Source organism: Malaya genurostris, chromosome 3 (genome assembly GCF_030247185.1).
Source record: "Malaya genurostris strain Urasoe2022 chromosome 3, Malgen_1.1, whole genome shotgun sequence".
NCBI classification, from domain to species: domain Eukaryota; kingdom Metazoa; phylum Arthropoda; class Insecta; order Diptera; family Culicidae; genus Malaya; species Malaya genurostris.
In genome coordinates this window covers 243,274,886-243,287,479 of record NC_080572.1, presented here as the reverse complement: position 1 = coordinate 243,287,479, position 12,594 = coordinate 243,274,886, and the positions used below count along the sequence as shown (strand labels likewise).

The following is a 12,594-nucleotide window of genomic DNA, read 5'->3' as shown; positions in this document are numbered from 1 at the left end:
CGTCCCAGGCTTAAGTTGGAAGCCGTCCCAGACTTCATATTTCCGTACAATTTAAACACAACGTAGGGTTCAGATGAGCCTCATCATAATCGTGTGGTGAGCGCCATCAACCGTTGATATTAGGAGCAGTAACATATGAAAGTGGCGTATACCCATATAATATTTGAAAATTTAAATTTTTATTCCTATAGTTTTCAATCCTTTTCATTAATTCGAGTCATATTTATCAATGATGATTTGTATGGACCGAAGAGTAACGTTGAAAAAAATTGCCTCGCGAGTATGGCAAACTGCGCACAAACAAATAAAAAATTCACTTGTTGGTTTAATTTAGGGCCGATTTTTATTTTTCAATGGAAATCAATGTCGCAGTCAGTTCTTCGGGATTAATTTGCTAGCTTTGCAATGACACGAATTGTTAGATCTTCTTGATGTTTCACAACGGATGGCATTCCTCTCGAATGAGAAAGATCCGTTGAATAATTTTGTGTATAGTTTTCATTCACTTTACGATTATGGCATTTCACAGAGCTTTCGAATGCTAGTTCCATTTTGGAAATTTTACCCACCGGTACTACGAATATCCACTATGATTAGCAACTAATTGTCCAAAAATATTGCCTTATTTAGTTCAACTCACAAGAACAAAATTAAGAACGCAGTTTACCTAACGGACAATAATTTATAAAGCCACTTCTTAAAAAATCAAATCACTATTAAAAGTGATAACTAAATTGCTATCACCTCCATTTTGACATGAAGGTGATTAAATCGTGGTGACTATCACCTTACGTAATGCCAACATTTGATAGTGATGTTAGCCTTTCAGCAGTGGTGACAGAACTTGGTGATTATCACCTTACATGATTCCAAATTTTCAAAAGTGATAATCACCTTACATGATTCCACCCCTGTTTCACCATCAAACCAACCATCAACTGCAACCAATGTACAACAAGGCGCATCTACAGCAACTAGCAACGAGCTCAAGACTGCGAACATCAAAGAAAACGAAAAGAAGACGAAATCAACAACAAAACCACCGATGCAGCAATGGATGACGAGACGAGTCACGAACAAAGTGCCCCTCAACCCTCGCAGGAGGGAAATGGAAGCTCCTCTCCTCCTAGAAAAAGAGTGACAACGAGATCCACTTCAAAAAATGTGTTATTTAAAAAATCGGCTAATTCGGCCACGTAAAGCTTGTACGCAAATAGGCCTGAATAAAAATACATTTTAAATAAAAAAATAAACCCCTAAACTGTATTTCGATCTAATCGAAATTTTTCTATCGTGTAAAAATTTTCATTCGACATATTTTCCGTCGCTCTCTACATATTTTAGTAATCTTTCTGGTAACTTGTAAATATCTTGTCAGTAGAATTGCATACTTTTGGTGTTGAACCACCGCGTGAGCCATTTTCGCAAGAACCGAAGCGCTACTCACAAAGTGCGTGGCCCGGTCTGATGCCGCATGATCAAGCACTTCCCATTGAGCGTGTCGTGAACGCCTTTTGACCAGTATGATGGTGAGTGTTGCTGGTTGGCGGTCCTAGGGCTCAACCTGAAAGATTCTTAGTGTCAGTAGGATCGAAGCACCAGCTATGCAATAGTTCTGTATGATGAATCGGCAGCGAAGTCTGTTGAAACAGAAGATCAAATTCCAATAAGGGAATGTAATGCCAAGGCTTTGCTCTTATGGTGAATTCTCGATAATTTGTACAGAAATGTTTTCCACAAACGAAATCATAAGTCTAAGTGAAGGTTCCAGGGTTGTCATCAAAACGGTCAACATAGTTGTGTAGAAAATTATAGCGCCAATTGATACTATGTCTGTGCAATTACACGACAATAAAATTTGCAAACAGTTAACTGCCAAACTTAAGTTTTAATAAATTGATACCCTCCACGACCACTTGCAACGTTCCAATTTTTTCGGCTGGATCAGTTATGGAGTAAATTGGGGTATCGATTGTCTTGGAATCATCATCATCCTTGGAAGTCTGAATTTCACTGTTGAGTTGAATTCCAGCATAGCTGAAATATGGACAATAAGATCTGTGCTTGTTTACAAGTTCTCCAAAAAGATCTTACCCGATTTCCGTGCAGTCGGTTGATTCATTTAGCACCAAAAATTTCAAAACATCCTCGGAGGTAGGTCGAAGCGTCCTTCGAAGCAAATCTCGTCTTTTGCTATGTTTCGATTCGTCGAGATCTAGCACAATGCGATAATCGAAAACGAGCTCTAGCTGCGTACTCGACAATATGTCAACCGATCGTGTCTCCAACGGATGACCTCTGACATCAAGAAAACCGGCAAGCTCAACGTAAATTTTCTTCACTCGGTTGGAAATCAGTTTGTTCAATGATTTTTCCTGCCACCGAATCAGACGGATCGTGATGGCTATATACTCGGAGGGCATTTGTTCCGCCGTCTGGGCAGTAGCAAGCGCGACCGTTGGTTGTTTTTTTGGAATGTTTCGAGCACTTATCTTAGAGATAGTGCGTGCGCGCGCTTGTTGTTCTGGAGTATGACCGAAAAAATGGGCGTAATTCTGCTGTACAGCGTTTGAAGCCGCAGTCTCTAGATTGACGAAATGTTGTTATGAAACATGTTTAAAAGGATCACTTGGAGCTATAAGGGAATCAGTCAGTTAAAATCGGGACGCATTATTTTGGTAATTCAATTCTGGAAAACCATCGTAAAATTCTACTGTCCAAATTTTAACTGACCTAAGCACTACAAACGATACCTCTGGGATCCGACGTTACCGATGACAGTTCAGTGGTGGCGCCTTGAAACGATATCCTCCTTCGCTCTGATGAAGCCGATGAGTGCGTTGTTACGATCGATGCCCTTGCCGGTATATAAGGGATTGAATGCACGTCGATACTTTCGAAATCCTTCTGAAATAAGAACCAGCTTTTTAATAATATTACTCTAATATCTTTTGGATTGGACAATATGAATAGATTTAGAATGAATGTATAGGATATAAAACTGCTGAATAAGTAGACTTTTGATCGCAGCCCCAGAGACCCCGATATTGGGGAAAAGGCAAAGCGTGAAGAATGAACTGATCTCTTTCTACAAAGCCTTCCTGGGTTCGAAATACCAAACCCCAAAGGACTCTTCAGAACAGAATTTTACAATGAAATCCTATAGTTGTTACAATGATTTTCTATTTGTACATAGGCTACATAAACTAGCCTGGAGGCATTTACTTTCCTTAGATCATTTTGATTCTAATGAAGGATTCCGATTATTTTCATTTTCAATCTGCCGAACAGCCTATTGTTTTTCGCCTAATTTCTCATTTCCAATCATAATTTTATTCCTGCGCTCTCTAGTCTATTCTTTGTTCAATTAATGTTCGAAATGCTTCGGCTTCATTTCGATCACCTGGTGAAACCGCTCGCTATCGACTTCAAGATGTTCGGTGGGGATTCAGGATCTTCCAGTGACCTACGATTATCGAATTCTCTTAAATTTTTATGGGAAAGAAAAACTACTATGAGTTATTATTTAGAAGATTAGTTTTATTCAATGTCCATCGAATACTTCAACTAGAGCTGTGTTTCAATAGTTCTGGAACGTTTGTGAATTTGCGGCCCCAAAATTACCCGGATGAAGTTCCGGCGCACACGTTCCGAGCGTAGTGGCAGAGTGCTAGAGCAGGCCAAAACAAAGTTGATTATTTGTGTTCCTTATGAATTGCTCTTTCCTGTGGAATGCATTCTTGAGTGATCCGGAAGTGACTAATACCGCTGACAGACATGTGATTTCCGTACAATGATTTCTGTACAACGCTGTACGCGTACAACGATGAGGTGACAGACATGTTTTGCGCAGTGTACAGTGAAACGAAACAAATCAAAACTTAGCTTGATTTCCCAGCTCCGATTATCGATGATATAGAAACCAAAAATTTTTGTGTTTTAAAGTGTATTCCTAGTAACTGATTTATGACAGATATTTTTAAACTAGTTCCATTCATATCAAATTTTATGGTTTTAAGGTACATTTATGACACGTTTGTTTTGGGATACAGGATTTTTTCTTTCATTGTTTAACACATGGATCAATAAGTCCCGAGACTAAAGCAGAGATGGCGCTCGTAGTAAACCAGTAATCACGTCTTTCTAGAGTACTAACCTTTGCTTGAAACGGGTAAAAATTTTAAGTCGATCCGACCAGAAACATCTGAGTTATCGAGGTTGGTGTAAAGTCGTTTTGTAGTTTGTTTACAAAATGGAAAAAATCGAGTTTCGTGTTTTGATAAAACATTGTTTTTTAATGGGTAAAAACACCGTGCAAGCGAAACAATGGATTGAAAAATATTATCCGGACTCGTGTCCATCAAAAGCAACGATTTGTCGGTGGTTCGCCGAGTTTAAACGTGGTCGTACCGACACAAATGACGCGGAACGCTCGGGTAGACCTGTGGAAGCCGTTACACCGGAAAATGTGAGTGAAGTGACAAAAATTATAATGAAAGATCGTAAAGTGAAGCTCCGTGAGATTGCTGAGATGACACAGATATCATATGGAAGTGTATTTACTATCCTTCATGAAAAATTGAGCATGAAAAAGTTTTTTCCAAGTGGGTGCCGCGATTGCTTTCGATGGAACAAAAACAAGTCGATGAAAACAATGGCGAAATTGAACGAATTGGGCTTTTAACTGCTTCTCCTCCCCCCATACTCGCCAGATTTAGCCCCCAGTGACTACTGGCTCTTTGCTGATCTTAAAAAAATGCTCCAGGGAAAAAGATTTGGCTCAAATGAGGAGGTCATCGCTGAAACTGAAGCTTATTTTGAAGCGAAAGATAAATTGTTAGTCTCGGGACTTATTTATCCATGTGTTATGTTCGATCATATAAATAATTTGACTTTTGCCTCCCCCCCTCCCTATGTTGAAAAGCTTACTTCTGACACTTGAGCGATTATTTTGTGTCGAGTAGTTAAATTTAACTAAAACTGCGGCCCATTTCAAAATTTGACGGAAGGAAAGTTATTTGGGTTTATTTTCCACTGGGAATAATTTCAACTAAAAAATTAATATTAGAATTTTCATTACAAGACTTTTTTCAGTGTCGAAAATTAACCATCGATCTGTTAAAAATAACCATGCTCTCGAGCAGGGTTATTTTTGACAACATCAAATTAACCGCTGGAGTGTCAGATTTTAACCAAAAGTTAAAAGTAACCGCGAAATGGTTCACAGCCTAAGTAGCCCACTTATCTACACTTGAAAGTTCGCGTGATGCAACCGAACGAACATCTAAGCTACTTCTAGAATACATTGTTCAGCTTCTGTGCAGCGAGAAGTTCACACGGAACTTGTTCTGTACTAGTTGATTTTTGCTTTCCTATTTCAAAATCCACTCAATATGCAGCAAAATATCGCGATTTCTATCATATTGCAACTTAAGATTAATTCCACATAAACAAACATTGTCATAGTTACGACGCATGTAGCGATTCGACGCTTGTTGTTTTGTTGCAAATAATAATTGAACCACAACTGACTGTGAACCGAAATCATCGAGGGGTCCTATTTTAATGTTATATGAGAAATCATAGACGATTCCATCTTGAGTTTATCTTTGATTTGAGAAAAGATAAACTCCAGATTCCGATGTCCCATACGACCCATTGAAAAATGTTGAGTCAGTAATCGTGAACCAGTAGGCTCAGTAATAGTGTAATTTTATTGACGATTTGTTAGTGAACGTCGACACGTTCGGGCAAAATGCCACGGAAACAATACAAGTTAGAAAGGAAGCAAACATATGTATTCTTTCAGCACAAAATAATTTCTTGCTTCCAGTGCGTTTAATGCTTCGTGGGATAAGACAAACACAAACTAAATAAATTATTAGTAATAATTCAAAGTAATTTTGACTTTTCTACTTTAAGAAACACAGAAAATGCAGCAAAATTGCTTAATATCGGTTGATATTATTCCTAACATAAACAAACATTGCCATAGTTACGACGCATGTAGCGATCAGACGCTTGTTGTTTTGCTTCAACTGATGATTAGACTGAAACTGACAGTGAACCAAGTTGTTCGAGGGGTCCTATTCAACGGGTAGATGAGAAATTGCAGACCACTCTAACTTTAGTATATCTTTGCAGGAACGAGAGTTCAGAAAGTACAGGTACAGAAAGTACATAAACAGGCAAAGAAAGTTAACATAGTACAGGAACGAGTAAAGAAAGTATAGAAACAAATAAAGAAAGTACTGGAACAGACACATAAAGTACAGGAACAGCTACAGAAAATATAAGTGCAGAAAATACAGAATCAGATATATTTCGAAAAGTACAGTAACAAGCACAGTATGTAACAGATGTAGAAAGTACAAGAACAAGTACAGGGTGCTCCATATTTCGGGTTTTATAGCATCGATTTCAGCACGAATGTTTGCCTTGAGCTCGTAAATAATTGGAGGGTGGTTGGCGTAATCCTTGCTTTTCAGGTAACCCCACAAAAAGAAGTCCAGGGGGGTTAAATCGGGTGTTCTGGATGATCAGTCAATGCCAATTCCGATATGCACGTTGAGTTAACACAATGGAATGACTGTTTTCGTTGTAAAGTGTCACTATTTCGACGCTTTGTTTCGGTGTGAAGCAATTTATGGCACAAATTGTACGGAATTGACGTTTTCAAAACATGTCTGATGCAATCGCTCGGTTGGTAAATGTGAAAGTTATTCGGCGTTTACATACCGACATAAAAGATGAAGCACCCTGTACGGAATGAATTGGAACAGTGCAGAAAGTACGAGAAAAATTTCAGTCACGAATACAGAAAGTACAGGAACATGCATAAAAGGTACATAAACATGTACAGAAAGTACAAAAACAAGAACAGATGGTACAGCAGCAAGTACAGAAAGTATAAGAACACGTACAAACAGTATAGGAACAGGTACAGAAAGTACAGATACAAGTGCACCAAATACTGGAATGTGCGCAGGAACAGGTGCAGAAAGTACAGAAGTAAATGCAGAAAGTACAGGAACTAGAACAGAAAAAAAAAGTTAATAGTAAATGGGTCAGATTTCGTAAAATCGCCCAGGAAAAATGACTATTTTTATTTTTAGTGTTGATAATTTGGATGTATTTGATTCCAAACGAAATGTTTAAGGAAATGTTTTTCTGGAAGTTATTGTACAATGCAATTTATGGTCAAATTTTCAACAAAATTTTTTCACAAATGAACTGATTTGAATAAAACTTTCACATATCGCAAATAATACAATAAACTTAAACTTATTGCATAAAAATAACTAAATAAATTTTTTTCATAACTTTTTTATATAATTTTTGAAAACAATTCATCATAATACAATAAAACATAGTAGAATCTAAATCCGTTGAAAAAATCGTGCGCCAGCAATTATTTTAGAACTTGTAACGAAAAGTACGACTCGCGGCATGGTTTTTAATGTGGAACACATTTTTGTTTTCTATATAGGGGTTCAAATAAGAAACTCAAGAAAAATACACGTAGAAATGTGGTCAGGTTTTGAACAATTACGGCTCAGTCAATTTGGTATCAATTATTACTATTATGTCACCATTTGATTGGAAATATTTCTACGTATTGATTTGAATGTTCATAGCCATGTAATTTTAATTGTATATCATTGAAATGTTAATAGATAGCAGTGTCCTATTTTGTTTTAATAACCGTTATAAATCTTTAATTTTTGTTATAATAACCGTTATAAATCTTTAAAACAATATTTTAACTCGAAGCATACTGTTAAATCGAAGGTGGGGCATAATGTCCATAGAGTGATTGTTATGAGGAAATTCGTATATCAAAGAAATGGCTTTGTTTCTCTAGATATTAATACTGTAAATAGAGACATTAGCACCGCTGAAAGTTAATTAATAAGTTGCAACCGACCATTAGACGTTTTACACGATTAAAATATTTGTTTAGTCGAAGCAAAAACTTACATCGAAAAGCTATCTAATGATATTTTCAGTTTTTTCATATTTTCCAGCAAACCACAACTGCCAAACTTGCATACCAGAAAGATCTTACGAAAAGATAACAGTAGAGATAAAACATTTGTTTAGCAAAGTCTTGAAAAAAGGAAGAGGGGCGTTTTGGCCAGCAGTGGCGCTTTATAACACATTCCCCTACTAGCCATGCAATGATTCTGTACACTAAGAATCGGCTGCGAAGTCTGTTGAAACAGAAAGGCCAAATTCCACCAAAGGAATGTAATGCCAGGACTTTGCTTTTTTGATCCGGCGCGTATGAAAAAAAAAACACGCCGCGAGTCATACTTTTCGTTATAAGTTCTAAAAAAAATTCCTGGTGCACGATTTTTTCAACAGATTTAGATTCAGTAAGGTTTTATATTATCCATGATATTTTGTCCTGAATTTTCAAAGGTCTAGACGTTGCGAAAAATTCACCTGTTTTCAAAAATTGTATAGAATAATTATGAAAAAATTCAAAACGGTTCAAAAGTAACAGAAAGTCGTTTTGTTAAACCCGATCCGAAATCCTCGTTAATTCTCCCACTTGGAATACTCAAATGACGCTAACATCGGTGAAACCAGAGAAAGATGCTTAAAAAATGGTCGAATTGAAAGCATATTTCACCATTTGGGCGTCACCTGGTGTTTTACTAGCTATGGCGAGATTGATCAATTTTGGGCTATTGACGTTTTCAGATAAATGTAAACGAAATCAACATTTTTTTTTATAAACTAAAAAAATTGCTGGTTTTTTTTCGTGAAGTGTTTAGCCTAATTAAGTATAACCTCATTGCATTCTACCTCGTTGTAGAGGCACATACCTTATGATCAAAAAAGAACCGGAATTTTCATTTTAAAATTCCCGCGCTTGCCCAATCGGTAAACTTTTATTCTCTCAACGTTGGCAACACTTTTATACACATTCTGTCAAATTTCGATGCATATCGTACGATTAGTTTTTGTTTGGCGTCTATACAAAGGAGTTGAAAAATTTTCGTGTGGCGATTTTTATAATGGATGAAAATTTAGAACAACGTGCGTGCATCAAATTTTGTGTTGCAAATGGATTTAAGTGTTCCGAAACATTGAAAATGTTAGAAAAGGCCTTTGGTGAATCGTTTCTAGGAAAAACACAGGCATACGAGTGGTATAAACGCTTCAAAGGTGGTCGTACAAGCTTGGATCATGATGAGATCCCTGGCCGCCCAACAACATCTGTTACTGAAGAAAACATTGAATCGGCGAAGCAAATCGTGTTGCAAAATCGTTCTGTACCGATTAGAGAGATTTCTGTGTTGTTGAGCATCTCTTATGGATCAGCCGAACACATTTTAACTGATGTTTTGGGTTTGAAACGCGTCGCTTCTCGGCTGGTGCCAAAAAAGCTGAATCGCCGGCTCACACAGCTCAACCAATATCATCAACCAAGCACCGTACTCTCCAGATATGGCCCCGTGTGACTTTTTCCTCTTCCCCAGACTCAAATTGCCATTGCGGGGAACGCGTTTTGAGACCATAGAGACCATAAAAGAGAATTCGCTGCGTGAACTAAAGGCCATACCTTCGGCGGCCTATAAAACTTGTATGGAAAATTGGATCAAGCGTTGGCATGCATGTATTGCCGCAGGAGGAGAGTACTTCGAAGGCGATAATAAAGAAATTTATTAAAAATTGAAATTTTGCGTTTTTTAATAAAATTCCGGTTCTTTTTTTATCATAAGGTACTGCCATAGTTTTGTGATGAATATTATTGTTGACAATGCATATTACCCCATCTTCCCTTTAAACGAAAACACAGAAACTCAGTTAGAAAATTATTTTAAATACATATACAAAAGAAACTTACTCTCAGTTTTGTGGAAGCCGAACTGGTCGCATTCGATACTAGAAGAGCAGCATTATTATACTTTTCATTTGAATTGACCACATTCTGTTCCAACAGGTGAGCCATTTCCCAAACATGGCTCCTGCCAACGCGTTTCCTGTATATCCGATTTTGGTCCTGTTCGAGTTCACCGTCCGAGTTGTTCGCTACTTGCGATGATACAGTAGTTACCTTAAGGAGTTACCAGATTATAAATAGGGTAATTATTGTACATATTTTTAAACGTACCTTCCGAGTCGGTGTCGTAAGAAAGGTCAACTTAGAATACACCGCATCTTGGTTGTTATCGAGCTTTGTTTGAACGGGTACTTGATCTTCCTTTTCAACGATATCCGTTTGTGTGCTAATTTCAAATCGCTGAAGCTGTTCAATAATCGAAAGAATTCACGTTAATAATTACAGCGATGATGATGATATACCTGCTTCTAAATACTCATAGCTATCCGGTTCTAAATGAAAACTTTATGATACGCAATTAGTATTGATATTATATTTGTTCTAATATTTTGTTCGTTCTAACACATTTCTGGTAACGTTACATGACTTACATTAGGCGATTGGAAAAATATTATTTCGTAGAATGGTAGAGTAAGAAACAACATTGAAACTTTGGAAATCTCTTAACATACCGGCGACGAGAGCATATCCTTCGCTGGAGAATCTAGAATTAACCATCATATCAAACATTCGTAACATCCCGAAAGTGCCGATAAATCCAATACCTTCTAAGCTGCTCAAATTTTTCTCTAACGCGGTTTTTTCCTCAACCAAAACTCCATTTTCAGCCCGCAACCCTTCCAACAGAACAGAAAGTGTATCGTTATCCGCTTGCAGTATCTTCAGCTTGTCTAGCATAGTTTTCTGGGCGTTCTTCGCGAAAGTTTCCTCTTCTTGCAACGTCTCTATCTGGACAGTAAGTTCCTGGTTCTGTCGACGCAGCTCCTCCAGTTGGTACCGCAATAGTTTATTTTCATCTACTATTTTGGTGTAACTATCCTGTTGGCGTTTGAGTATGTCCCGTTCGATCTGAAAAAATTACATGTCTTAGTTATGATAGGCCATAGAAAAAGTTATGAAGAATTTCAAACCTCCACTTCGGACATGTGTTCCTTCAATTTCTCAATGCTTTTCTTCAATCGCTCGCACTCATCGAATAGATTCGTATTTTTATCCTTTTCCTTTTTTATTTTCTGTTCTAGTTCGGCTGAAAATGTCAATATTAAATTATTCTTTACTACACAAAGTACCACTTTTCAATCGCACAGTGTTTGGCTAGCTCTGCCTCCAGTGCACGCTTCTCTGCTTCCTGTTGATTTTGCATTTTTTGCTGTATGTCATTTAACTGGCGGCTCAAGTTGATAATTTCCAAGTTCTCGGCAGCATTTTGTCGCATAATCTGATACGATAGTTTCTCTTCCAACTGTCGCTCTAGGAGTGCAGCTTTCTCCTTCTCGTTTTGCATTTCCTGAGGTTGTAAATGAAAACAAAATCTTTGTATTACATTCGTTTCGTAAAATTTGTTCAAACTATTTCTGCCGATTTCTTAGCGTGCAGAATCATTCCAAATTGGGACTCAAAGTACGACGACTGGCTGTCAAGACCAGCGCCATATGCATTGAACCACCAATAAAATCAAAACCGAACAAAAAAACAAGAATTAAAAAGATATACCTTATTTGAAAACTTCAGATCGATTTTCATTTTAACTAATTCCGCCTCATTGGTAGCATTTTCCCCTTTCAATATCTTACAGTTCCGACAGCTTTTCGAGCCTTTGTGATGGCTACTTCTACTGGAGGTACGATCATCTTCGGTCGATGAATCTACCACACTTCGATCATCACCATAGCGAAGTGCGTCGTCATTATCGTTGGACATCGATGCCGACATAGTTGTGGTTTGTTCTTCCTTAGGTCGACGTACATTGTGGTGCCGTTGTTTGTAATTTTCCCGCTTTCCTCGATAGTCCTTCCGATCATTTTTACGCAAAGCTTCGAGCTTTTCATGTAATTCTCGCCTTTGTGTTTCCAAACTTTGAATGTGGCTAAAAATCATTCGCAACAAATTCAATAGAATCAAAGAAGTGAAAAACATAAAACAAAAGACCAACCTCTGATTGCCCGAAATATCCGCTTTGGATCTGTACTTACTACTTTCAGTGGACACTCGCAGCAATTTGGTTTTGAGTTTTTTGATCGTCTGTTCCTGTTCCTGGAAGCGTTTCTTGATCGTGAAGGTTTCATCGCACAAACTTATGTACTTGTCCTCCAACTCTTTCCGACTCAGTTTGGACACAACCAAACGATGATTGATTAGATGTCGCTGACATAGATCCATTGGCACCCGGAAGTTTTCCGAGTAGGGCGAAGCACTAGTCGCGCGCTTCTTCCTAGTAGTGAATAAATCCCATATCGATCAGGAATTCGTGTGATGTAAGTATTCTGAAAAAACTTACTCGTTGCGGCCACTATCATTGCTCATTTCGATCTTCAGCTTTTCACTCGAACATCAAGATTTCACTATCGATGTTACTGGTTATGAAACACGTCATTTTTCTCAGATTTCAATGTACGGAAACGAAAATGTTGATTTCATCAGGACAGTGTTGATACTTTTACCGGTTGCCAGGGGCGACCGCAATAACAATCAAAACGAACGCGGCCACGCGCATTTGTTATACCAGAAAGGGCGAGCGA

At 37.8% G+C, this 12,594-nt stretch overlaps 1 protein-coding gene across 1 annotated transcript; it reads right to left on the bottom strand.

Annotated features, from left to right (window-relative positions):
• Positions 1–1,868: 1,868 nt before the first annotated feature.
• On the bottom strand, positions 1,869–12,594 carry LOC131434264 (CAP-Gly domain-containing linker protein 1-like). Its single transcript, XM_058600927.1, has 12 exons — positions 12,354–12,594; positions 12,009–12,287; positions 11,570–11,942; positions 11,162–11,363; positions 10,987–11,102; positions 10,621–10,924; positions 10,528–10,559; positions 10,127–10,261; positions 9,860–10,069; positions 2,754–2,907; positions 2,095–2,584; positions 1,869–2,037 (listed from the first exon to the last, which is right to left on the bottom strand). The coding sequence occupies exons 1-12, from the start codon at positions 12,377–12,379 to the stop codon at positions 1,869–1,871; spliced, it is 2,490 nt and encodes an 829-aa protein (XP_058456910.1). The 5' UTR covers positions 12,380–12,594.

What these genes read in the sequence shown, in the direction of transcription:
- LOC131434264 (XM_058600927.1), bottom strand. Translation starts at nt 12,379, where the DNA reads ATGAGCAATGATAGTGGCCGCAACGA. An exon ending in AGGATATGCTCTCGTCGCCG is followed by an intron (nt 10,262 to 10,527) that starts GTATGTTAAGAG and finishes ATTATTGAACAG; the next exon opens with CTTCAGCGATTTGAAATTAG. An exon ending in CGGCTTCCACAAAACTGAGA is followed by an intron (nt 2,908 to 9,859) that starts GTAAGTTTCTTT and finishes TTCTTATTTCAG; the next exon opens with AAGGATTTCGAAAGTATCGA.